The sequence below is a fragment of the Budorcas taxicolor genome, chromosome 12 (assembly GCF_023091745.1).
Source record: "Budorcas taxicolor isolate Tak-1 chromosome 12, Takin1.1, whole genome shotgun sequence".
Classification (NCBI taxonomy): Eukaryota; Metazoa; Chordata; class Mammalia; order Artiodactyla; family Bovidae; genus Budorcas; species Budorcas taxicolor.
In genome coordinates, this window is record NC_068921.1 from 71386809 (window position 1) to 71414339 (window position 27531).

At 42.2% G+C, this 27531-nt stretch overlaps 1 protein-coding gene across 1 annotated transcript; it reads left to right on the top strand.

The window, feature by feature from the left end:
* Positions 1-3397: 3397 nt before the first annotated feature.
* LOC128057477 (endogenous retrovirus group K member 6 Pro protein-like) lies at positions 3398-4267 on the top strand. Its single transcript, XM_052649890.1, has one exon. The coding sequence runs from the start codon at positions 3398-3400 to the stop codon at positions 4265-4267; it is 870 nt and encodes a 289-aa protein (XP_052505850.1).
* Positions 4268-27531: the final 23264 nt, after the last annotated feature.

Genomic DNA, 27531 nt, shown 5'->3' on the forward strand with positions numbered 1-27531 from the left:
CAGCTACTTCTTCTTCATTGATTATGCTAAAGCCTTTGACTGTGTGGATCACAACAAACTGGAAAATTCTGAAAGAGATGGGAATACCAGCCCACCTTTCCTGCTTCCTGAGAAACCTGTATGCAAGTCAAGAAGCAAGAGTTAGAACCGGACATAGAACAATGGATGGGTTCCAAACTGGGAAAGGAGTACCTTAAGGCTATATATTGTACTCTCTGCAGAGTACATCATGTGAAATGCCTGGCTGGATGAAGCATACCATGGAGTGAAAATTGCCGGGAGAAATATCAATCACCTCACATATGCAGATGACACCACCCTTATGGCAGAAAGTGAAGAGGAACTGAGGAGCCTCTTGATGAAAGTGAAGGAGAAGAGTGAAAAAGCTGGCTTAAAACTCAACATTCAGAAAACAAAGATCAGGGCATCTAATGCCATCACTTCATGGCAAATAGATTGGAGACAATGGAGACAGTGACAGAATTTATTTTCTTGGGCTCCAAAATCACTGCAGATGGTGTCTGCAGACACAAATTCAAAAGATGCTTGCTCCTTGGAAGAAGTTATGATAAATCTAGACAGCATATTAAAAAGCAGAGACATTATTTCCCAACAAATGTCCATCTAGTCAAAGCTAAGATTTTTCCAGTAGTCATGTATAGATATGAGAGTTGGACCATAAAGAAAGCTGAGCGTCAAAAAAATTGATGCTTTTGAACTGCGGTATTGTGAAAGATTCTTGAGAGTCCCTTGGACTGCAAGGTGATCAAACTAGTCAATCCTAAAGGAAATTGTCCTGAATGTTCATTGGAAGGACTGATGCTGAAGTTGAAGCTCCAATACTTTGGATAACTTATGATAAGAACTGATTCATTGGAAAAGACCCTGATGCTGGCAACAGAGAATGAGATTGTTGGATGGCATCACCAACTCAATGAGCATGAGTTTGAGCAAGCTTCAGGAGATGATGAAGGACAGGGAAGCCTGGCCTGCTGCAGTCCATGGGATCACAAAGAGTTGGACACAATTGACTGACTGAATAACTTATAGTAACATATCTTCCTCTTGAACCTCAGAAGTGGACACCCAAATTATATCTAGCTGTGGGGGACTGCCCGTGAAGGGTTAAGTCTTGGGAGCTGCTCGGCAGGTATGCAGAGCCTTAGGCACGTTCCTAAGCTCCCTGTCCCGCCCCCCTGAAGAATTTTTATAGCCCTTAAGGCTCCAAGATGTCTTGTTTCTGCAACATGTCATAGAAGATAGATAATCTTATAGTGCTCTGTACACAATGGTAAGGGTCTGGTGATTGTATCCTGAGATTAAAAAATAATCCTGTACATGTCTTAAGTCACGTACATTATCCTATAAATACTGTAGCCTAATAAAGAAAGGCATCAGCCATTTGTGGTCTGATCCTCTCAACCCCATCTTTTGTCTCTCTCTCTTATTTTTCTTAGCGGGGACACTCCGTTCTCTCCCTGTGCAGGTGCAACTCTTGCTTGTGCTGGCCGCGGCAGGTGGCGCCCGAACAGGGACAGCTCGACAGTTTTCCTTGCCACTACTCTTATTAAGTTGAAAAGAGTGAGTATATAAGTATACAAGTGATTTAAATTAAGGAGGAGTAGTAAGGTATATAGTTGAGAGTATAAATATGGGACAGACGCATAGTCGTCAATTGTTTGCACATATGTTATCTGTGATGTTAAAACACCGGGGAATTACTATTTCCAAACCTAAATTAATCAATTTTCTTTCATTTATTGAAGAAGTTTGCCCTTGGTTCCCCAGAGAAGGCACAGTAAGTTTAGAGACGTGGAAGAAGGTAGGGGAACAAATTCGGACTCATTATACTTTACATGGCCCTGAAAAGGTTCCTGTAGAAACTTTATCTTTTTGGACACTAATTCGTGATTGCCTGGACTTTGATAATGATGAATTAAAACGTTTAGGAAATTTTTTAAAACAGGAAGAAAATCCTCTTCATGTTCCTGATTCGGAGCCCAGGTATGCTGTTCCCGAGGGAATTGAAGGTGACCCTCCATTTTGTAACTTATCGCGTCCTTCGGATAATGATGATTCACTTTCCTCCACAGATGAGGCGGAATTAGACGAAGGAGCTGCTAAATACCATCAAGAAGATTGGGGTTTTTTAGCACAAGAAAAGGGGGCGTCAACATCTAAAGATGATTTGGTTGAATGTTTAAAAAACCTCACTGTTGCTTTACAGAACTCAGGAATTAAGCTTCCTAGTAACAACTCAAAATCCCCTTCTGTCCGCCTCTTCCCCCTGCCTATGCTCCTTCCGTTGTTGCTGGTCTCGATCCCCCTCCGGGGCCTCCTCCTCCTCCGCCATCTGAAATTGTGTCTCCGCTACAAAAGGCATTGAGACAAGCACAACGACTTGGTGAGGTTGTCTCCGATTTTTCTCTTGCTTTTCCTGTCTTTGAACATAACAACCAGCGTTTCTATGAAGCACTGCCTTTCAAACAATTAAAAGAGTTAAAGATTGCTTGCTCACAATACGGTCCTACCGCTCCATTCACTGTTGCTATGATAGAAAATTTGGGTACTCAGAATCTACCCCCAAATGATTGGAAACAAATAGCTAGAGCTTGTCTTTCGGGGGGAGATTATTTATTATGGAAATCTGAATATGTTGAACAGTGTGCTCGTATAGCCGATGTTAATCGGCAGCAAGGTATACAAACCTCCTATGAAATGTTGATTGGTGAAGGCGCTTTCCAGGCTACTAATACTCAACTTAATTTCTTACCTGGTGCATATGCACAAATATCAAATGCAGCCCGACAGGCATGGAAAAAACTCCCTAGCTCCAGTACTAAGACAGAAGATCTTTCAGAAGTCCGACAGGGACCTGATGAGCCTTATCAGGACTTCGTGGCACGACTCTTAGATACTATAGGTAAGATAATGTCAGATGAAAAGGCTGGGATGGTATTAGCAAACAATTGGCTTTTGAAAACGCTAACTCTGCCTGTCAAGCTGCTTTACGACCTTATCGAAAGAAGGGAGATCTGTCTGATTTTATTCGCATTTGTGCTGACATTGGACCCTCCTATATGCAAGGCATTGCCATGGCAGCGGCATTACAAGGAAAAAGCATTAAGGAGGTACTTTTTCAGCAACAAGCCAAGAACAAGAAAGGATATCAAAAGTCAGGTAATTCGGGTTGTTTTGTTTGTGGTCAACCTGGCCATCGGGCTGCAATGTGCCCCCAAAAACAACAAACTCCTGTTAACACTCCTAATTTATGCCCACGATATAAAAAGGGGAAGCATTGGGCCCGAGATTGTCGTTCTAAAACGGATGTTCAAGGTAATCCTTTACCCCCGGTTTCGGGAAACTGGGTGAGGGGCCAGCCCCTGGCCCCGAAACAATGTTATGGGGCAACACTGCAGGTTCCCAAAGAACCATTGCAGACCTCTATCGAGCCACAAGAGGCAGCGCGGGATTGGACCTCTGTGCCACCTCCTACACAGTATTAACTCCCGAGATGGGGGTTCAAACCCTTGCCACAGGAGTGTTTGGGCCTTTACCTCCAGGAACTGCTGGACTGCTTTTGGGGCGCAACAGTGCATCTTTAAAAGGAATACTTATTCATCCTGGAGTAATTGACTCTGATTATACAGGAGAGATAAAAATATTAGCCTCCGCTCCTAACAAAATTATTGTAATCGATGCAGGACAACGTATAGCTCAACTCCTTTTAGTTCCATTAGTTATACAAGGAAGAACAATTAACCGAGACCGTCAGGACAAAGGTTTCGGGTCCTCTGACGCCTATTGGGTGCAAAATGTTACCGAGGCACGACCGGAATTTGAACTACACATTAATGGTAAGCTTTTCCGTGGAGTGCTTGATACAGGGGCTGATATTAGTGTTATTTCTGAAAAACACTGGCCTATTACATGGCCTAAACAAATAGCCATTTCCACTCTTCAAGGAATTGGCCAAACTACTAATCCAGAACAAAGTTCGTCCCTTCTTACTTGGAAGGATAAAGACGGCCATACGGGCCAATTTAAACCTTTTATTCTGCCCCATCTTCCAGTTAATCTATGGGGGCGTGATATATTAAGCAAAATGGGTGTATATTTATATAGTCCTTCACCCACCGTAACAGATTTAATGTTAGATCAGGGTTTACTCCCTAACCAAGGTTTAGGTAAACAACATCAAGGCATCATTTTACCCCCTGATTTAAAATCTAATCAAAGTCGAAAGGGCTTGGGGTGTTTTCCTTAGGGACCTCTGATTCTCCTGTGACACATGCCGATCCTATTGATTGGAAATCTGAGGAACCGGTATGGGTTGATCAGTGGCCCCTAACACAAGAAAAACTTTCTGCCGCACAACAGCTGGTGCAGGAACAGCTGAGACTCGGGCATATTGAACCCTCTACCTCTGCGTGGAATTCCCCAATTTTTGTTATTAAAAAGAAATTGGGAAAATGGAGATTGCTACAAGACCTTCGCAAGGTAAATGAAACGATGATGCATATGGGAGCCCTACAACCTGGGTTACCCACCCCTTCCGCTATACCTGACAAATCCTTTATCATTATTATAGATTTAAAAGATTGTTTTTACACTATTCCTCTTGCACCCCAAGATTGTAAAAGATTTGCCTTTAGTTTGCCCTCTGTTAATTTTAAAGAGCCTATGCAACGCTATCAATGGAGAGTCCTTCCACAAGGAATGACTAATAGCCCTACGCTGTGTCAAAAGTTTGTTGCCGCAGCGTTAGCTCCTGTTCGTCAGCTTTTTCCTCAGTTATATTTAGTTCATTATATGGATGATATATTACTAGCTCATGCTGACGAACATCTATTGTATCAAGCTTTTTCTATTCTAAAACAACACTTGAGTTTTAATGGTCTTGTCATAGCTGATGATAAAATTCAAACTCACTTTCCCTATAATTATTTGGGCTTCTCCTTATATCCTCAGGCTTATAGCACTCAATTAGTTAAGTTACGGACTGATCATTTAAAAACTCTAAACGATTTTCAAAAGCTCCTGGGAGATATTAATTGGATACGCCCTTATTTAAAATTACCCACTTACACCTTGCAACCATTATTTGACATCCTTAAAGGTGACTCTGACCCTGCGTCACCCCGAACACTTTCTTTAGAAGGACGATCAGCCTTACAATCAATAGAAGAAGCTATTAGACAACAACAGATTACCTATTGTGATTACCAACGATCATGGGGTCTGTATATACTTCCCACCCCTCGAGCACCCACAGGGGTTCTTTATCAAGATAAACCTTTGCGATGGATATACCTATCGGCTACTCCAACTAAACATTTGCTCCCATACTATGAGCTTGTTGCAAAAGTTGTAGCAAAATGACGTCATGAAGCCATCCTATATTTTGGTATGGAACCCCCTTTCATTTGTATTCCTTATGCTTTGGAACAACAAGATTGGCTTTTTCAATTTTCAGATAATTGGTCTATAGCGTTCGCAAATTACCCGGGGCGGATTACTCATCATTATCCTTCTGATAAATTGCTACAATTTGCTAGCTTTCATGCCTTTATTTTTCCAAAAATAGTTCGCCGACAACCCATTCCAAAAGCGACACTTGTATTTACAGATGGATCTTCTAATGGTACTGCTGCTTTAATTATTAACCATCAAACCTATTATGCACATACCAGTTTCTCCTCTGCCCAGGTTGTAGAATTATTTGCAGTCCATCAAGCATTGCTGACTGTACCCACTTCCTTCAATTTATTTACAGACAGCTCCTATGTGGTCGGTGCTTTACAGATGATTGAAACTGTTCCAATTATCGGCACAACCTCTCCTGAAGTTCTGAACTTATTTACATTAATTCAACAGGCCCTTCACCGTCGTCAATACCCGTGTTTTTTTGGACATATTCATGCGCATTCCACCCTTCCTGGTGCCCTGGTACAAGGCAATCACACTGCGGACGTTCTTACTAAACAGGTGTTTTTTCAATCAGCTATCCATGCAGCCCAAAAATCTCATAACTTACATCACCAAAATAGTCATTCTTTACGGTTACAATTTAAGATTTCCCATGAAGCTGCACGACAAATCGTAAAATCTTGCTCTACCTGTCCTCAATTTTTTGTTCTCCCTCAATATGGAATCAACCCTCGGGGTTTACGCCCTAATCATCTCTGGCAAACAGATGTCACTCACATTCCTCAATTTGGACGTCTTAAATATGTTCATGTCTCTATCGACACTTTTTCCCATTTTCTCATGGCCTCCCTTCATACTGGAGAATCAACTCGTCATTGTATTCAACATTTGCTCTTTTGCTTTTCTATTTCAGGAATCCCACACACCCTTAAAACAGATAATGGACCCGGTTATACTAGCCGTTCTTTCCAACGTTTTTGTCTTTCTTTTCAAATTCATCATAAGACAGGAATTCCATATAATCCACAGGGACAAGGTATTGTAGAACGAGCCCATCAACGCCTTAAACATCAATTATTAAAACAAAAAAAGGGGAATGAACTGTATAGCCCCTCACCACATAACGCCTTAAATCATGCTCTTTTTGTTCTAAACTTTTTAACTTTAGATGCAGAAGGCAATTCAGCAGCCCAACGTTTTTGGGGAGAACGGTCTTCATGCAAAAAACCACTTGTACGATGGAAAGATCCACTTACCAATTTGTGGTATGGGCCAGACCCTGTATTAATATGGGGACGGGGACATGTTTGTGTTTTTCCACAGGATGCCGAAGCGCCGCGCTGGATCCTGGAGAGGCTGGTACGCGCGACGGAGGAACTCCCTGACATATCAAATGCACCGCATGACATTGGGCGAGCCCACGAGTGAGCTGCCTACCCAAAGGCAGATTGAGGCGTTGATGCGATATGCTTGGAATGAGGCTCATGTACAACCTCCAGTGACACCTACAAATATATTGATCATGTTATTATTATTGTTACAGCGGATACAAAACGGAGCGGCTACGGCTTTTTGGGCATACATTCCTGACCCGCCTATGATTCAATCATTAGGATGGGATAAAGAAATAGTACCTGTCTATGTCAACGACACAAGTCTTTTAGGAGGAAAATCAGACACTCATATTTCCCCTCAGCAAGCCAATATCTCCTTTTATGGTCTTACTACGCAATATCCTATGTGCTTTTCTTATCAATTACAACATCCTCACTGTATACAGGTGTCAGCTGATATATCCTATCCTCGAGTGACTATTTCTGGCATTGATGAAAAAACCGGAAAAAGATCGCACCGTGACGGAACTGGACCTCTCGACATTCCGTTTTGTAACAAACATCTAAGCATCCGCATAGGGATAGACACTCCTTGGACTTTATGTCGAGCCCGGGTTGCGTCGGTGTACATCAACAATGCCAATACCACCTTTTTATGGGATTGGGCACCTGGGGGAAAACCTGATTTTCCTGAATATCGAGGACAGCATCCACCCATTCTCTCTGTAAACACTGCTAATGTATATCAAACAGAACTGTGGAAACTTTTGGCTGCCTTTGGTCATGGTAATAGTCTATATTTGCAACCCAATATCAGTGGGAGTAAATATGGTAATGTAGGAGTTACGGGGTTTTTATATCCCCGAGCTTGTGTCCCTTACCCATTCATGTTGATACAAGGCCATATGGAAATAACATTGTCATTGAATATTTATCATTTAAATTGTTCTAATTGCATACTTACCAATTGCATAAGAGGTGTTGCAAAAGGAGAACAAGTTATAATAGTAAAACAACCTGCTTTTGTAATGTTACCAGTTGAAATAACTGAAGCTTGGTATGACGAGACTGCTTTAGAATTGCTACAACGCATTAACACAGCTCTTAGCCGCACTGAAAGAAGTGTGAGCCTGATTGTTCTGGGTATAGTATCTTTAATCACCCTTATAGCAACTGCTGTTACCGCTTCTGTATCTCTAGCACAATCCATTCAAGCTGCTCATACTGTAGATTCCTTGTCATATAACGTTACTAAAGTAATGGGAACACAAGAAGATATAGATAGAAAAATAGAAGATAGATTATCAGCTTTATATGATGTAGTTAGAGTTCTAGGGGAACAAGTTCAGAGCATTAGCTTTCACATGAAAATTCAATGTCATGCTAATTATAAATGGATTTGTGTTACAAAAAAGGCTTATAATGCATCTGACTTTCCGTGGGATAAGGTAAAGAAACATCTACAAGGAATTTGGTTTAATACTAATGTTTCTCTAGATCTATTGCAATTACATAATGAAATTCTTAATATTGAAAATTCTCCTAAAGCTACTCTAAATATAGCTGATACTGTTAACAATTTTTTACAAAATTTATTTTCTAACTTCCCTAGCCTGCATTCACTGTGGCGAAGCATAATTGCTGTGGGCGCGGTTTTGACTGTTGTGCTTATCGTGATTTGTTTGGCTCCTTGTTTTATTCGTAGTATTGTTAAAGAATTTTTACATGTGAAAATTCTGATACATAAAAACATGTTGCAACACCGACATCTTATGGAGCTTTTAAAAAATAAAGAGAGGGGAGCTGCGGGGGACTGCCCGTGAAGGGTTAAGTCTTGGGAGCTGCTCGGCAGGTATGCAGAGCCTTAGGCACGTTCCTAAGCTCCCTGTCCCGCCCCCCTGAAGAATTTTTATAGCCCTTAAGGCTCCAAGATGTCTTGTTTCTGCAACATGTCATAGAAGATAGATAATCTTATAGTGCTCTGTACACAATGGTAAGGGTCTGGTGATTGTATCCTGAGATTAAAAAATAATCCTGTACATGTCTTAAGTCACGTACATTATCCTATAAATACTGTAGCCTAATAAAGAAAGGCATCAGCCATTTGTGGTCTGATCCTCTCAACCCCATCTTTTGTCTCTCTCTCTTATTTTTCTTAGCGGGGACACTCCGTTCTCTCCCTGTGCAGGTGCAACTCTTGCTTGTGCTGGCCGTGGCATCTAGCCAATTATAATATGCCCTGTCTGTATTCAAAGGGTTTGGGACAGATATAATCTTGTATCTGTTATAACAGATATAATTCTATGCCAGGTCAACTGGCATTCTTCTTTGAGAATGTTTTGTTGCTGTTCTTGGTTGTTCTTATTTGGCTGCCCCAGGAAGATGGCTTCCCAGGTGGTGCTAGTGGTGAAGAACTCTCCTGCCAATGCAGGAGATGTAGGAGACTTAACTTCCATCCCCGGGTCAGGAAGATACCCTGGAGTAGGGCATGGCAATCCACTCCAGTATTCTTGCCTGGAGAATCCTATGAATAGAGGAGTCTGGTGGGCTATGGTCCATAGGGTTGCAAAAAGTCAGACACAACTGAAGTGTCTTCGTAGGGATGCATGCACAGAAAGGGAAAAACTTCACTTTCTTTTCTGATGAGGGAGTTATAAAGGTATGACCCATAACTGCTGGTGGCCATGTCTCCCATTTACACAGAGTGGCTGGAAAGTACAAAGAGATACCCAAAGGTCATACAATCAACAACTATTTATTAAACACCTACTGTGTGTCAAGACTGAATCAGGAGTTAAAGACACATAAGTGAACAGGATGAGTGGTGTAGAGTCTTAGTGGCATCAAGTCTCTGGGGCTCCTGAGACTAAAAGTATCCCTCCTTGGATGGTGTGACCTGCTGGAGCAGAAGCTGTCACTTTCCAACTCAAGTCCTCTGACTCTTCTCCAGGACTAAAGAGTTCACTGCTTATCTACAACTCTCTGCTGAAGGGCCTTTTTCCATCTGCCCGAGAGCAGTGGGGTCATATGCAAGATGAGGAAAAACCCCTGGATTCCAACCTCAATCAGTGATGGATGGGGAGTGGGTAGATAAATTCCCCTGTGCCCTTGCCTGTCAGTTGGAACAATTCTCTCCCTGGGTGACCCAGCAGGAAGGAGTCCAGTTGCCTGAGCATTAACGCACTTGTAACAGGACTTTATTGGCTTTTTCCCTTCTTTGTCTCACTTCTCCACTCCCTCCAAGTGTTTTTCTAGGATCACTTCCAAATTAAACTACTTCCACTCAGATCCTTGTCTCAGGGTCTGTTTCCAGGGAACCCAAACTAAGATACCTACCAGAACCATCCTTCTAATTATTTAAAAAATATATTCACTCCCTTGCACCCACAACAATCCTAATGAATACTATGAATGCTGGGTTGTCCAATACAGTAAGGAGGATTGTGAAGACTTCAGATGCATCTGGCCCAAACTGAGGTATGCTGTAAGTATAAAATATATTATGCACTTCAAAGAGAGAAGAAAACCTTTTTCCTCTTACTAGTGATTTTTTATACTGATTACATGTTTAAACAATATTACTTTTGACATTACTTTTGGATATAAAAATATCTTACTAATATTACTTTCACCTGTTCATTTTAGACTTTAACATGACTACTACAAATTCTAAAATTACAGATGTTGGGAATTTCCTGGCAGTACAGTAGTTAGGACTCCACACTATCATTGCCAAGGGCCTGGATTCAATCCCTGGTCAGGGAACCAAGATCCCACAAGCCAAGCAGCATGGCCAAAAATAGATAGATAAATAAATAAATAAAATAAAGTAAAATTAAATTACAGATGTGGCACATTTTATTTCTGTGAACACAAGATAGGTGGTAACTTTAGATAAGAGGCAAGTGGGAAAAGGCAGCTGGCCTCTGCCCCAAAGATGGTGGTTTTGGTCAGAAAGCCTGAGGTGCCCCCTCTTCAGATGAGCTGGTCTGCAAAGTGTAAAAGTGAGTGTTAGTTGCTCATTTGTGTCCAGCTCTTTGCAACCCCATGGACTGTAGCCCACCAGACTCCTCTATCCATGGAATTCTTGTCTATAAGTGTACATTTAACTCCATGTCATGTGTCCACACAGAGTTCAGAATCAAAGTTTGTAGTATAACTTGTTTGTATCCCAAGATTCATTCTCTCCAAACTGAGAACAAATTCTAGGTCAAAAGTTTCCAGCCTTTTCACTAACTTGTGTGTATGTGGACATCATTTATCATTTTTCAACAGCCAGAAGATGTAAGTCTTTACTATTAATCAGAACAGCCAGGCAGAGTATTTCTAACACACATCTATGCGTCCTATAGGATCACAACCTCTCTCTGTTATCTTCAAACCACTTTTCTTATTTTAAATTTAGAATTTCAGCCAACAATTGACTATCAAGCATTGCCATCCATCTCTGGCTATCAGTCGACATGTTCAGTTTCCATAGAGCAACCATCTCTGTGTTGTAATGGCTCTTCTTTGTAGATCCATTTGGGTGTTTTATTACATTTTCCTGCATTCTTTAAAACAAACAAGTAGAAAACATAATATGCTAATTTTAACAATGATACAGCTAATGTAAATATGGGGAGAACAGGAAGTGGAAGAAAGGAGATGCCTCTTCCTCTGGTGAATGCATATTGAAAGAAGGCTGGTTCATTATATGTTTAATTTTGAAAGAAGAGGAATCAATTTTTCAAAATCTATGAAATTCCTATGTGTGCTTAGTCACTCAGTCGTGTCCAATTGTGACCCCATTGACTGTAGCCTGCCAGGCTGCTCTGTCCATGGGGATTCTCGAGGCAAGAATAATGGAGTGGGTTGCCATGCCCTCCTCCAGGGGATCTACCCTACCCAGGGATTAAACCCAGGTCTCCCACATGGCAGGCAGATTATTTACTGTCTGCACTACCAGGGAAGCCCAAAATATCTATAGTGGCCCTACTCATAATTAACCAAACTTGGAAGTAACCAAGATATTCTTCAGTAGGTGAATACATAAATGAACTGATTTATCCAGGCAATGGAGTATTATTCAGCACTAAAGAGAAAAGAGCTACCAAGTCATGAAATGACATGGAGGAAACTTAATGCTTACTACTAAGTGAAAGAAGTCTGAAAAGGCTACATAATATATAATGTAACTATATGACAAAAAGACAAAACTATGAAGACTGTAAAAAGTTCAGTGGTTGCCAGAGGATGGAGGTGGGGGTAAAGGATGAAAAGGTGGAACATGGAGCATAGAGGCTTTATAGGATAATGAAAATACTCTATATGATACCATTGTTAGGTAGTTAGAATAGGAAAAAGGAGTCCAATATAGTGGTGGCTAAAAGAAAAAGAAAGGAAAAAGCCCACACAAATAGAACAAAGGAAGGTCCAAGAACCTCAGGTGAAGCAAACTCCTGGCTTGCCCAATTTACATAGGGCAGGCTCGGGGCGGGGGAGTGGGGAGGAGGAAAAAACATATTAAACGAGGAGCCAAAATTGAGCCCCTTGCTTCTCTGATCTTCTTTCTTTTCTGTGTCTTTTGGGTCAGCCTGCCCTCACGCTTCAAGGATGTATTTTCCCTTGCTTGCCAAATAAAACTGAGCTGTAACACTGTTTCACCCTTTGCTTCAAGGTTTTGCTGCAGTGAGACAGAACTGAGGAGATTACAAACTTCCCCGACATATATGGTGATATTTATTGGATTTAACCTGGCTGAAACAACCTTGGCTCAGCCCAGAGGCCAAGCATAACAGAAGCCCAAATTGGGGAAAGCTCCCATGGTGGAAGATGAACGTGAAGAAAACCCAGCACAGTGGGAGTGACAAGAAGCCAAGCATGCTGGAAACTGGGACAGCAAAACAAATTTGGCAGAAAGCTCACATGGCTCAGCCTCAGATTCCAGGAGACCTCCAGCTGGGGTAGAAAGTCCTTGCCCCTATGGCAAGAAGGACATATGGCTAACAAAATCATAATTTCTTTACAATCTCTTATTTCTTGTTTCCTCAAACCCCCTGTGAACAGGCAAATGGCAGCGCGTGCAATCAAGGGACTCTGGAGAGGCTACTCCCAGTGTGTCCCAAAGGCTCCACTATCCTCTGCACTCTAGTAGCTGTTGCCAAAGCAGGTGGGGGTTCTTCTGTCCTTAATCTTATTTGTGCAAAGGATTAGGCCAATGAAAACTGTAAGCACAGGTCAGGCATTTAGCAGATTTTCTGGCAGGTTATGAAAGGGATTCCTCAACATGTTTTTCCCACTGCTTTTTCCTCCCATCCTTCAGCTCCTCTCTCTATCTATGCCACTGTTTACAAAGTATCAGGCAGGTCATCATCTTTCCATTTATGAAAGTTGTACTTGAAACCATTTATCTAAGATTGGGACTCAAACCCATGTGACAGGGACTCTGTTATGCTAATTCACTCAGTCATATCTGACTGGGACTTTAGCCTGGCGAAAACCCATGGTGCCTGGTTTTAGGCTAATGAAGCTCAGGCTCTTGATGTCTCATTGCAAAGAAAATTCAGTGAGAGATACAGCAATGGATAAGAGGTGGATTTGTTGGGGTTTAGAGAGAAGCACACTCCAAGAGTGTGGGCCATCACAGAGCGGAGTGCAATGGCCATGGAATGTGGTGTGGTTAGTTTTCCCAAGCTAGGTTATTGCATAGGCTAAGGAGTGGGAGGATCATTCCAACAATTGGGGAATCACCCACTCCTCAGTCTTTTGACAGTGTCTTGGAACTGTCCTGGCACCTCTGGGTGTCATTTAGCTTGCAGATTAAGGATCAAGGTTTAGTTGAATTTGACTTGTCATCTTGGACCCATTTGATTTTAATTGACTTATGTTATGTCCCTGGGCTCTGTCATTCTTTCAAAGCCCACTCCTTGGGCTATGCCCTCTTCCTTCCTGTTTCATACTCTCTTCCTGAGCCCCGTCTGGGCCCACAATGTTGCTTTTACAATCTTCCGGAGGGACAACCAGGAAATAGCTGGCCCTTGGGAGGGAAATACTGTATAATAGCCAATCCCTCTAGATATTCATGTCTTCATCTCCCATGTTTCCTTCAACATGTGCAACATCAGCATTTCTCAATGAACCCACTAGAGTGGGTGACAGGCACACAATGACTGTCAGAAGTCCATTTGTTGGTGGCATCCCTTCAAAGGCAACTGGGCTTCTAGAGAGTGTTTGCCACTTTGGGAGTTAGCCCTGCAGGCCCTTTGGGCCTAAACCCTGACCACCCTTCTCCTAAAGTTACAAACATACCCCCATATCAAATCTCCACTCCACTTTTATGGAACATCTGGTCTGTTGCCTTTTATCAATTTGTTCTTAAGCCACTTACTAACTCCTACAACCAGGACCCTGACCCCTGGTGGGCAACATTGCTCCAACCCGCTTATTATTAAAATACTCTTAATGCCCCTAACAGGATCAGAAAACCCACTCCTTTGTCATTACTGCTGCTATTACCTAGAGTGTATCTATGACAATGAAAAGTTCACCATTGGACGCACCCTAAGCTGCTCTTATTGAGGACTGGGGAGGAAATCAGTGACTTACATTCCCTCAGAGCAATAAGAGAATAAGACTTATGGCTGTTTCACCAGGTTCCCAGTCTCAGGGCACAGGCTCGGATTACTTTACATCATGGAATCTATTCCCATCCGTGGTGGACAAACCAGCAATGAGTTAAGATTACAAAACCCTAATCCTACCCAGCACTGGTCATGCTGGAGACCTTGTGGACACCCACCTCCAGTCTGGGGGTCTCAGGAGGTTGACCTGACTCGAGTTGCCTAGGGATTTGGCCCCTGGGAAGTTGTCACACCTCAACCTGCTTGGGGATCTGCTAATCCATGGGTCCCGGGAGGTCAACATGCCTCGACATGCCCAGGGACCCAATTCTCAAGAGGCTGACTTGCCTCAATCTGTCCATGGATTCGATCTCCAGGAGGCTGTCATGCCTCAGCTTGTCTGAGGATCTGCACCCTGACCCGGGGGTGCCTGGCTCTCAGGTTGCAACAGTACTGGGTAGGATAAGCTTCAGAAATGCTCCACCCATAAAATAGAAGGAGGGCTATTAGTTTTTTTTTTGTTTTTGTTTTTCCTCTCTGTGATTACTGTCTTTCAGATGGGAAATAACCAATCCACTTCCCAATAGACACCCTTGAGATGCATCCTTGATAACTGGAAGTTGCTGGATCCTCTAAATCTAAGGAGAAGTAGCTTAAAATTCTTTTGTGCCACTGTGTGGCCATGGTATCCTCTGGAGGACAAGGAACACTGGACTGAGGATGGGAGTTTAAATTACAATACTATCCTGGAGCTAGACTAATTTTGCAAAAGACAAGGGAAGTGGACAGAGATCCCCTAAGTCCAAGTTTTCTTCTGACTAAGGGATAGGAAGGAACTCTGTCCTAAGTATGGGATTCTTCTATGCCCCAAAAGTGAGCGTACTAGGCAAATGGTGTTAGGCACAGACAACCAAGAGAAGGAAGCTCCCTGTGAAGGCTCACCTCCCATGGCTTCCAAGTTGCCTGGTGCTCCTTCCTTGTGCCCCCATATCCAGGAGCACCCCCTCCACAAAAGCCAACTAGAGTATCCTTAGTTGAAACTGGAGGAGATTTCAGACCAACCTGGGTCCATAAGCCCTTCTTCCTCTTAGAACTAAGGCAGATTAAACAAGACCTGGGAGCTATACAGATGACCCAGGCAAATATATAGATACATTACAACACATTACCTTGGGCTTTGACTTGACATGGAAGAACATTATGGTCATATTTAGTCCAACTTTATCTGATCCTGAGTATGCTAGGGTCTTAAAGGAAGCCCAAAGGTATGGTATGGGGCTCCACATGTCAAGTGATAAATACCCAGTTGGGGAAATTTTGGTCCCCTCCTCAGATCCTAATTGGAATTATAATGACCCTGAACATGTCTGGGAAAGGGATCCTTTTCTGATCTGTGTAAAGGCAGGACTAAAAGCAGCCCAGCAGAAAGTAATCAGCTATGCCTGGATCTCAGCAATAACTCAGAAGCCCAATGAGAACCCCATTGCCTTCCTGAAAGGCTAAAAGAGGCCCTCCAAAAGTTTACCAGTCTGGACTTAGACTCTTATGAGGGACAGGTGATTTCAAAGGACAAATTCCTGTCCCAGTGTACATCAGACATCAGGATAAACTTACAACAGCTACAGCAACAGGACCCTGCTACCTCTTTAGATGAGATGGTCCAGACAGACACCAACACCTTTCATAACAGATAATAGGAGAGGGAGGCCAAGGCCCAGGAACGGGAGAAAAGGAAAGAGACAAGTCATCCTCAGATGCTGGCCACCCTCCAGGGAAGCTCTATGGCAAACCCCGAGTCTTTAAAGGACAAGGCATGAGGCAAATGCCTAATCTGTAGACAGGCAGGACATTGGGCCAAAGAGTGTCCAAATCTTGGACAAGTCTCCTAAAATGGCTTGCTACAGATGACATCAATTGGGACATTGGGCAGCACTCTTCCCTGGAGACCCAAGAGCCTCAAGGTCAAGTGCCAAGCCTTCCTTCAGGATGGTTCAACAGGACTAAAGTGGCCCTCTCCAGCCAGCCTGGCTGTCACAGGTAGCCATCATGGGTTATCATGGCAGGTAGGTCTGAGAATTTCTTGGTTGACACGGGGCTACCTACTCTGTCCTAACGTCCTACTCCGGAGCCTTCTCCTCTCAAACCTGTATCATTTTGGGTGCTACAGGAAAGACAATTACGAAAAGATTTGCGGAAGCACTTCTTTGCTGCTGGGATGGACAAATATTTTCCCACCAGTTTCTGGTGGACCTTGAGTGTCCTACTCCCTTATTGGGAAGAGATATCTTCCTGCCTTCAAAATCTTGCAGCTATTGAAGTCCTGATAGAAGATGCTTTAAAATTCTCCCTTGGGGGCAAATTAACTATTTTTACCAGCTACCAAGTAAAACAATTCCTGAATGGGAGAGGCCATTTATGGATGTCTGATCAAAGGATTCTCAGATATCAAGTAGTGCTGATGGAAAATCCAGGCCTGACTATATCCCCTTGTGATGTTCTTAAACCAGCTACACTCCTGCCTACCCCGGAGGGCTCTCCCCCCTTTCATTCTTGCCTAGAAACCTTGGACCACAGGACAAAACCCTGAGAGGGGTGGTGAAAAGATACTCTGACCAATCATGAGGAATCTGGTACACTGATGGAAGCAACTTTGTCTTGGATGGAAAAAAAGAGTTGGACATACAGTATTCTCCAATTTTGAGACTATAGAGGCTAAACCTTTGACACCAGGTACTTCAGCCTAATTAGCTGAGATCATAGGCCTGACTCGAGCTTTAGAGCTGGGAAAAGGAAAAATAGTAGCCATTTACACTGACTCCAAGTATGACTTTCTGGTGCTACATGCACATACTGCTACTTGGAAAGAAAGAGGCTACTTGACCACCCAAGGGTCCCCAATCAAATATGGTGATCAAATCTTTAGGCTCTTGGAGGCAGTCCATCTTCCCACTGAGGTTTCAGTCTCCATTGTAAAGGACACCATAAAGGGAGCGTGGAAGTGGCAAGAGGGAACCAAGCAGCTGATCCGGCAGCTAAGAGAGCAGCATTACAGAACAATGACATAATAGAGGTTGCCACCCTAGTTCTGCAGACTAATTTTCCAGAAACTCCTTCATATACTGAAGATGAGACTCTTTAAGCTAAGAGTCAGGACTTTCAAGAAGATCATATGGGTGGTTCCAAAAGGAGGGACTCCTTTTTCTTCCTGGAAGCCTCCAATGGAAGTTGGTTAACTCCTTACATGCCCCTACTCATTTAGGGGAAAAGGCCCTCCAAAAATTACTAGAAAGTTCCTTCAGAGGAACAGGCCTACAAATGACTATAAGGCAAGTGGTCTCCTCTTGTCCCACTTGCCAGTTAAACAACCGCCAAGGAGCTTGGAGACACCAGCTGGCCCAGCCCATCCAATGACATGGGATCTACCCAGGAGAAGACTGGCAAGTGGACTTCACCCAGATGCCAGTTCCCAAGGGTATAAATACCTATTAGTCATGATAAATACATTCACAGGATAGATTGAAGGCTTTCCTACCTGGACTGAGAAGGCTGAGGAGGTGGTAAAAAAAAAAAACAAAAAACTGTTCCATAAAATCATTCTGAGATTTGGTCTGCCCAGGTCATTACAAAGTGACAATGAGACATCATTTACTTCTAAGGTCTCCCAAGGGGTCTCTGAAGCATTGGGCATTACTTATTATCTCCATTGTGCCTGGAGGCCTCAGTCTTCAGGAAAAGTAGAAACAGCCAACCAATTCTAAAAATCAGCAATTTAAATATATATATATAATCCAGGAGACCTCCCTGGGATGGAAGGAGGCTTTACCAATAGCTCTCCTCTGGACCCGTATTGTCCCTAAGGAACAGGTTTTTCTTAGTCCTTATGATATGCTATATGGGAGGCCTTTTGTTTATGTCAATGACCTTTTCCTAGTTCCAGAGGCTCAGACCCTCCAGTCTTATACCATGGCCATTGGGCAATTCTAACAAGATATACACTTGTGGGGTATCAACCAGGACCCAAAGGATTCTAAAGAGCCACCAGTATATGCTCCAGGGACTCAAATCCTAATTAAAGTTTGGAAAGATGGGTCCCCAAAGGCTCAACTCCAGCCCACATGGAAGGGCCCCTAACCTGTAACCCTACTTTCTACCCCCCACAGCAGTCAAGGTACCAGGAGATGACTCCTGGATTCACTGCTCATGAGTCATGCCGTGGGGAAAAAAAAAAAAAAAAAAGGAGAGGGCAATCAATGCACCTGTGAGCCCCTGGGAGCTCTCAGATACCTATTCAGAACTAAAAATGAGTGTGACTCTAATGAACACCCTCAAAATTAAGTTTCTGTGGATAAGATTTCTCAGGACAGCTCTAAAGAACCAACACAGCTTGGCAGGGGTTGTACTCAAAAATAGACAGGAGATAGACCTCATAAACCCTGAACAAGGAGGGACTTGAGTCATCTTGAATGAGATTTGTTGTTTTTGGATAAATACCTCCAGCTAAGTTAAAGAAAGTCTCACAGTCTTCAAGAAAAACATCCAGATCCTACAGGATCTCAAAGAACGAGCTGAAGAGTCCTCAGGCTGGCTATAATCTCTCTCTGGGGGATCCTTCTCCTGGCAAGGGGGAATTTGGAGTTGGCTAATGCTCCTACTAATCCCTGTTATCACCATATTGATGCTGCTTATGATTGCTCCATATATTAGCAATTGTCTAACCTGTTTTGCCTCTGCCCAGGTCTACAAACTACAACATGCAATGCCAGTTCAACTGGGATATATATATATATATATAAAACTACACCTGACATGGAAAATATCACTCACCCTTAGATCAGTTTAGTCAGTCAGTTCAGTTGCTCAGTTGTGTCCGACTCTTTCCAACATCACTATAAGGACTCTCAGGCTTGAGACCAGAAAGATGGAGGCCCAATGTCCCTCACCATCTCAGTTCAGCAGGAAGTAGTCAGAGAGTCCCCGACACCCCAATTCCCAAAGAATTGGGCCTCTGATCTCTCTTTAAAAGAAAAAAAAATCAGGGTTGATTTTATTTTTAAATTTTTTAAAATATAAATTTATTTATTTTAATTGGAGGTTAATTACTTCACAATACTGTATTGGTTCTGCCATACATCAACATGAATCCACCACAGGTATACACGTGTTCCCCATCCTGAACCCCCCTCCCTGTACCACCGTGCCTCCAGGTCATCCCAGTGCACCAGCCCCAAGCATCCATTATCATGCATTGAACCTGGACTGGCGATTCATTTCATATATGAAAAGACAGCCTTCAGAATGGGAGAAAATAATAGCAAATGAAGGAGCTGACAACTAATCTCAAAAATATACAAGCAACTCCTGCAGTTCAATTCCAGAAAAATAAATGACCCAATCAAAAAATGGGCCAAAGAACTAAATAGACATTTCTCTGATCTCTTGAGATGGGAATGTTAGGTAGTTAGAAAAGGAAAAAGGAGTACAAAATAGCAGTGGCTAAAAGACAAAGAAAGGAAAAAGCCTGCATAAATAGAACAAAGGAAGGTCCGAGCACCAGAGTGAGAACCGCTAATGGAAGCAAACAGCCCTCCTGTCTCACACAGTTTACATAGGGCAGGCTCAGGGGGAGGAGAGAAAAACACATAAAAAGAAGAGTCAAAATAGAGCCCCTCACTGCTCTACTCTCTCTTCTCTTCACATCTTTTGGGTTGTCCTGCTTTGTGCTTTGAGGATTTATTTTCCTTTGCTTGCCAAATAAAACTGAGCTGTAACACTTGTCCATCCATTGCTTCAAATTTTTGCTGCAGCAAGACAGAACCGAGGAAATTACAAACTCCCCCAACACCATAATGACAGAGATGTTATTGTACATTTTTCCAAAATTGTAGAACTAACACAAAATACCAAGAGTGAACCCTAATGTAAACTATGGGCTTTGGGTGACATGATGGGTCAATGTAGATTCATCTGTTGCAGCCAGTGTATCATCTGGTGGGGATATTGGTGGTGGGTAGGTTATGGATTGTGAGGGCAGGGAGCATATGAGAAATGTCTGTAACTGACACATTCAAATAAAGAAAAGAAAAAAATCATTGAAATACTGGTAAGATATTGGTGAAAATTACATATCCAAATGGTGAAATGACACAATAGAGAAAACGGAGAGTTGTTTTAAGTTATAGACCAAGATTAATAGTCCATTAATCCCTTAGAGAATTTCACTGGCTTTCACACCACCTGACACAGATACAGCTTTCTCCAATTCAATTGGGAAAATCAGAAGGCTAGACTTAGCCTTTTTATAAGTAACTTACAGAACACTACTAAAGTTATCATCATAACCTCCTTTGCATCCCTTGCAAATCACCATTAGCAGGTCCATTTTTAATTGATTAAAATATTTTTGTGTTTATTAAATGTGACTTTCATTTAACTGAAAGAAATAGAATTTAAGCTAAGAAATACATTTAAAAATTAACTTTCAATGCATATTATTAATATTTAAATTAATCTCTATTTTAGATACTTCTAGATCTATTATACATTCAGAGGTTGAAAAAGCTGAAGCACTCTTCCCAAACATAAAGAATTTTAAAATTCTTTTTTGATTTTGCATAAGAGACTTATCTTCATTACTTTTAAATAGTCTAGTTTCAACTGAACTCCCAGAGAAGCTGCAGAAATAAAAGTAGAAAATTGCATGTAAATGAAATGTATATTTCCTACCCTTACAGAGCTTACAGTTTTTACTATGTGTGCAATTACTAATGACAAATGTTTGGCATCATTACTGGCAAGTAGTATTTTGCCATGCAGTACAATATGCCTAGGACCTAGTGAAACATAGATGTAGGGGTTTATGGATTTACTTACACAGTTTGAATAGATATGATTTAACTTTTTAAATTTTCATGACAATTTTTAGTATATTTTTCTTTTTTAATATAAATTTATTTGTTTTAATTGGAGGCTAATTACTTTACAATATTGTTCTGGTTTTGCCATACATTGACATGAATCCACCACAGGTGAAAATATTTTATTTAAACTTCTTTGTAAAGTAAGTTTTAATAGGCTCTAAAGTAAAGATCGAAAAGTAAAGTAAAGGCGAAAAGCAAAGGAGAAAAGGAAAGATATAAGCATCTGAATGCAGAGTTCCAAAGAATAGCAAGAAGAGGTAAGAAAGCCTTCTTCAGTGATCAATGCAAAGAAATAGAGGAAAACAACAGAATGGGAAAGACAAGAGATCTCTTCAAGAAAATTAGAGATACCAAGGAAACATTTCATGCAAAGATGGGCTCGATAAAGGACAGAAATGGCATGGACCTAACAGAAGCTGAAGATATTAAGAAGACATGGCAAGAATACATGGAAGAACTGTACAAAAAAGATCTTCACAACCCAGATAATCATGATGATGTGATCACTAATCTAGAGCCAGATATCTTGGAATGTGGAGTCAAGTGGGCCTTAGAAAGCATCACTACGAACAAAGCTAGTGGAAGTGATGGAATTGCACTTGAGCTGTTTCAAATCCCTAAAGATGATGCTGTGAAAGTGCTGCACTCAATATGCCAGCAAATTTGGAAAATTCAGCAGTGGCCACAGGTCTGGAAAAGGTCAGTTTCCATTCCAATTCCAAAGAAAGACAATGCCAAAGAATGCTCAAACTACTGCACAATTGCACTCATCTCACATGCTAGTAAAGTAATGCTCAAAATTCTCCAAGCCAGGCTTCTGCAATACGTGATCCATGAACTCCCTGATGTTCAAGCTGGTTTTAGAAAAGGCAGGGGAACCAGAGATCAAATTGCCATATCTGCTGGATCATGGAAAAAGCAAGAGAGTTCAGAAAAACATCTATTTCTGCTTTATTGACTATGCCAAAGCCTTTGACTGTATGGATCACAATAACCTGTGGAAAATTCTGAAAGAGATGGGAATACCAGACCACCTGACCTGTCTCTTGAGAAATCTGTATGCAGGTCAGGAAGCAACAGTTAGAACTGGACATGGAATAACAGACTGGTTCCAAATAGGGAAAGGAGTATGTCAAGGCTGTATATTGTCACCCTGCTTATTGAACTTCTATGCAGAGTACATCATGAGAAACGCTGGACTAGAAGAAACACAAGCTGGAATCAAGATTGCCAGGAGAAATATCAATAACCTCAGATATGTAGATGACACCACCCATATGGCAGAAAGTGAAGAGGAGCTAAAAAGCCTCTTGATGAAAGTGAAAGAGGAAAGCGAAAAAGTTGGCTTAAAGCTCAACATTCAGAAAACGAAGATCATGGCATCTGGTCCCATCACTTCATGGGAAATAGATGGGGAAACAGCAGAAACAGTGTCAGACTTTATTTTGGGGGGCTCCAAAATCACTGCAGATGGTGACTGCAGCCATGAAATTAAAAGACACTTACTCCTTGGAAGAAAAGTTATGACCAACCTAGATAGTATATTCAAAAGCAGAGACATTACTTTGCCGACTAAGGTCCGTCTAGTCAAGGCTATGGTTTTTCCTGTGGTCATGTATGGATATGAGAGTTGAACTGTAAAGAAGGCTGAGCGTGCGGAGAACTGATGCTTTGGAACTGTGGTGTTGGAGAAGACTCTTGAGAGTCCCTTGGACTGCAAGGAGATCCAACCAGTCCATTCTGAAGGAGATCAGCCCTGGGATTTCTTTGGAAGGAATGATGCTAAAGCTAAAACTCCAGTACTTTGGCCACCTCATGAGAAGAGTTGAATCATTGGAAAAGACTCTGATGCTGGGAGCGATTGGGGCCAGGAGGAGAAGGGGATGACGGAGCATGAGATGGCTAGATGGCATCATGGACTCGATGAACATGAGTCTGAGTGAACTCCGGGAGATGGTGATGGACAGGGAGGCCTGGCGTGCTGCAATTCACGGGGTCGCAAAGAGTCGGACACGACTGAGCGACTGAACTGAACTGAACTGAAAGTAAAGATCTCCGGATTTCTGCTAGGAATAATAATGATGACTTTAGGCATATAATTTTAGTAACTTAGATGCCTCTGGGTCTCAGCTGTCTTCTGTGAGACTGAAATTATCCAAAAAATGACAGAAGTGGATATTATCAGAAGACACTTTGGTTTGCTAATGGCTTAATGAAGTGAAGTGTTAGTTGCTCAGTCACATCTGACTCTTTTCAACCCCGTGGACCCAACCAGGCTCTTTTGTCCATGGGATTCTCCAGGAAAGAATACTGGAGTGGATTGCCATTTCCTTTTCCAAGGGATCTTCCTGACCCAGGGATTGAACCCAGGTCTCCTTTATTGCCGGCGAATGCTTTACCTCTGAGCCACTGGAGTATGAAAAGTGAGAGTGAAAGTTGATCAGTTGTGTCTGACTCTTTGTGACCCCATGGACTATATGCATTTCTTTTAGTCCACCTGTCCAAGGAATTCTCCAGGTAAGAATACTGGAATGGCGAGCCTTTACCTACTCCAAGGGTTCTTCCTAACCCAGGGATTGAACCCAGGTCTCCTGCATTGCAGGCAGGTTCTTCACCATCTGAGCCAACAGGGTGTTCCTAAATGTTTAATAATTTGTGCTCTTCTTTTAACATTAAATATGTCAAGGATGCTAAAAATATCCCAATTTTAAATTTTATTATATATATATATATATATATAAATCTAGATTATATAAGATGCTAATAGTTTTTCTACTCATTTAAGAATTTTTGTTAAATAAGATTTAAGAAAGAAAAAAGTGAGAGAGAGCAAAAGACAGAAAGAGATAGAAGCCAAAGACTGAGGCCTGAGGCCAACATTTGCAGGTAGAAACTCATCCAAGGAGTCTGAGGTGAAAGAAAACATGCTGCCAAGGAGGTCAAGAGTGTGTTTCTAGAAGGCGAAGCTGGAGTCCATGCTTCTGAGTAAGATGAAGACAGAAGAGTGACAATGGGATTTGGCAAAGCAGAGGTTTTGGTGAGTTAATAAAAGCAGTATTTTAAAGAGAGACAGATTGTCATTTGCAGTCTCACTGCTCCAGGAACTAGAAGATATTTTAGAGGTTTCCTGGGGAATGGGGGATTGTGCAGCATCTGGATCCCTATGATCTAATAGGCTAGACCTTTAGAGGAGAAGTCGAAAGGATAAAACGACGGTCTTTTTGAATAGAAGTCAAAATGCAAAGGGCCTATCAAGAATTGGAAAAGAAATTACACCAGGCCATTGCCCTGTGCCTCTCAGATTTAAGTAATCCTTGACCTTTGAAAAGGAAAGGAAAGGAAATGAAGTCGCTCGGTCGTGTCCAACTCTTTGCAACCCCAAGGACTGTAGCCTACCAGGCTCCTCTGTTCATGGGACTGTCCAGGCAAGAGTTCTGGAGTTGATTGCCATTGCCTTCTCCTGGGGAATCTTCCTGACCCAAGGATCAAACACGAGTCTCTCGCACTGCAGGCAGACGTTTTACCATCTGAGTCACCAGGGAAGTATGAATGTCAAGCTTGACCTTTACATTCATGAGGTAAGGGGAATCGCCCCTGGGGTATTAGCTCAAAGACTGAGACTCCTCCCTGAAGAGACTGTTTATTTTTCAAAACAGTTATATCAAACTGGGCTGGAGGAAGCACAAGCTGGAATCAAGATTGCCGGGAGAAATATCAATAACCTCAGATATGTAGATGACACCACTCTTATGGCAGAAAGTGATGAAGAACTAAAGAGTCTCTTGATAAAAGTGAAAGAGGAGAGTGAAAAAGTTGGCTTAAAGCTCAACATTCAGAAAACTAAGATCATGTCATCTAGTCCCATCACTTCATGGCAAATAGATGGGGAAACAGTAGAAACAGTGGCAGACTTCATTTTTTTGAGCTCCCAAATCACTGCAGATGGTGACTGAAGCCATGAAATTAAAAGAGGCTTACTCCTTGGAAGGAAACTTATGACCAACCTAGACAGCATATTAAAAAGCCAAGACATTACTTCACCAACAAAAGTCCACCTAGTCAAGGATATGGTTTTTCCAGTAGTCATGTATGGATGTGAGAATTGGACTATAAAGAAAGCTGAGCACTGAAGAATTGATGATTTTGAACTGTGGTGTTGGAGAAGACTCTTGTGAATCCCTTAGACTGCAAGGAGATCCAACCAGTCCATCCTAAAGGAAATCAGTCCTGTGTATTCATTGGAAGGTCTGATGTTGAAGCTGAAACTCCAATAATTTGGCCACCTGATGCAAAGAGCTGACTCATTTAAAAGACCCTGATGCTGGTTAAGATTGAGGGCAGAAGAAGGGGATGACAGAGGATGAGATGGTTGGATGGCATCACCAACTCAACGGACATGAGTTTGGGTGGGCTCCAGGAGTTGATGATGGACAGGGAGTCCTGGCATGCTGTGGCTCATGGGGTCTCAAAGAGTTGGACACGACTGAGTGACTGAACTGAACTGAAGGAATGTTCTCCTGGCCTTTGGGCAGTAGCAGCTACTACGTCTTCCTAAAGGAGGAGGCAGAAATGTTAATGTTTGGTCAGACAATCTCTATGTGGACCTCACACCAGGTTCAGGCTTTAGTAGTTCTAAGGGAACAGAACGCCTATCCCCTAAAGGTCAATTCAAGTTCAAACTATTCAGTTCAGTTCAGTTGGTCAGTCATGTCTGACTCTTTGTGATCCCATGGACTGCAGCACACAAGACCTCCCTGTCCATCACCAACTCGATGGACATGAGTGGAGCTTACCCAAACTCATGTCCATCGAGTCAGTCATGCCATTAAACCATCTCATCCTCTGTCGTCCCCTTCTCCTACCTTTGATCTTTCCCAGCATCAGGGTCTTTTCTAAAGAGTCCCTCTTCACATCAGGTGGCCAAAATATTGGAACTTCAGCATCAGTCTTTCCAATGAATATTCAGGACTGATCTCCTTTATGATCAACTGGTTTGATCTCCTTGCAGTTCAAGGGACTCTCAAGAGTCTTCTCCAATACCACAGTTCAAAAGCATCAGTTCTTCAGTGCTCAGCCTTCTTTATGGTCCAACTCTCACATCCATATATGACTACTGGAAAAACCATAGCTTTGACTAGATGGACCTTTGTTCGTCTCAGGTAATCTTCCTGATGAGCTTCACTGGTTCTTTAACGTAGCATCATGTGGTCAGGAAGTCTGGAGTGCTGCAGTCCATGGGGTCACAAAGAGTTGGGCATGACTGAGCAACTGAACAAGAGAAACACGTGGTCTTTCTCTGGTATGAACAATGCTGACATCTTAAAGAGCTCAAAGATATTATTATGTGTATTCCTTGAGACAAGACTAGGATGCTGCTCCAAAGCTGCAGTATTGTTTTCTGACTCTCTGTCCTTTATCTTTGCATCCCTTCCCTTCCCAGATTAGCAACTGTTTGAATCTTCCCTTCATTACTCAGGGAAGGTCATGGAGACTAGAGTTCTGTTCCCTACAAGAAACGGGGGACAGAAAGGCTTCTGTGCCCAGGAGCCCCACAAGCTCCTGCTTGGTTTCACACTGACCTGGAAAGTTAGCCTCTCCTAAACACTGAAGAGAAGTGGTTCACAGACTCAAACAGTTTTATAAGACAATGAAACAGGGTGACAGAATACTTAGTAACCAGACCCAAGTCACAGAAGCACAAAGCCTGACTCCAGGGACTTCCACCTCTAGGGCTGAATAGATGGCTGTCACGGGAGCCTTAGAGCTTGCAACAGGGAAGATCTTAAATGTTCACACAGATTTCCAGTATGCATATACATCCTACTCATAGACAGGGTTATTGGAAATAAAGGGGTATACTTACTACAGAGAATAAGCTGGTAAAATATGGATTAAATATATTGAGTCTCCTAGAAGTAGGGCAGCTTCCAGAAAAAGTGGCGGTGATTCAATGTTGGGGTCAGCTTTATCTTTATCAGGTGATGTATAAGCCTATGAAATTCTCCAATGGGACATATACTCTCAATCTATAACTTCAAAACACCCTTCATTTCCTTTATTATAACATTTCACCATTCAGATATGTAATCTTCTTCACCAAAAACTTACAAGTATTTCGTAGTTCTTTTTTTTTCCTTTTTTAAGGGGCAAGTACAGAGATTTCCCATATCCCCTTGTCCTCATACTCCACAGCCTCCCCACTGTCAACATTCCTACCAGAGATACATTTGCTACATCTAATGAATCTAC

Coding starts and splice junctions, on each gene's coding strand:
- LOC128057477 (XM_052649890.1), top strand. CDS start 3,398: ATGTTATGGGGCAACACTGCAGGTTCCCAAAGAACCATTGCAGACCTC.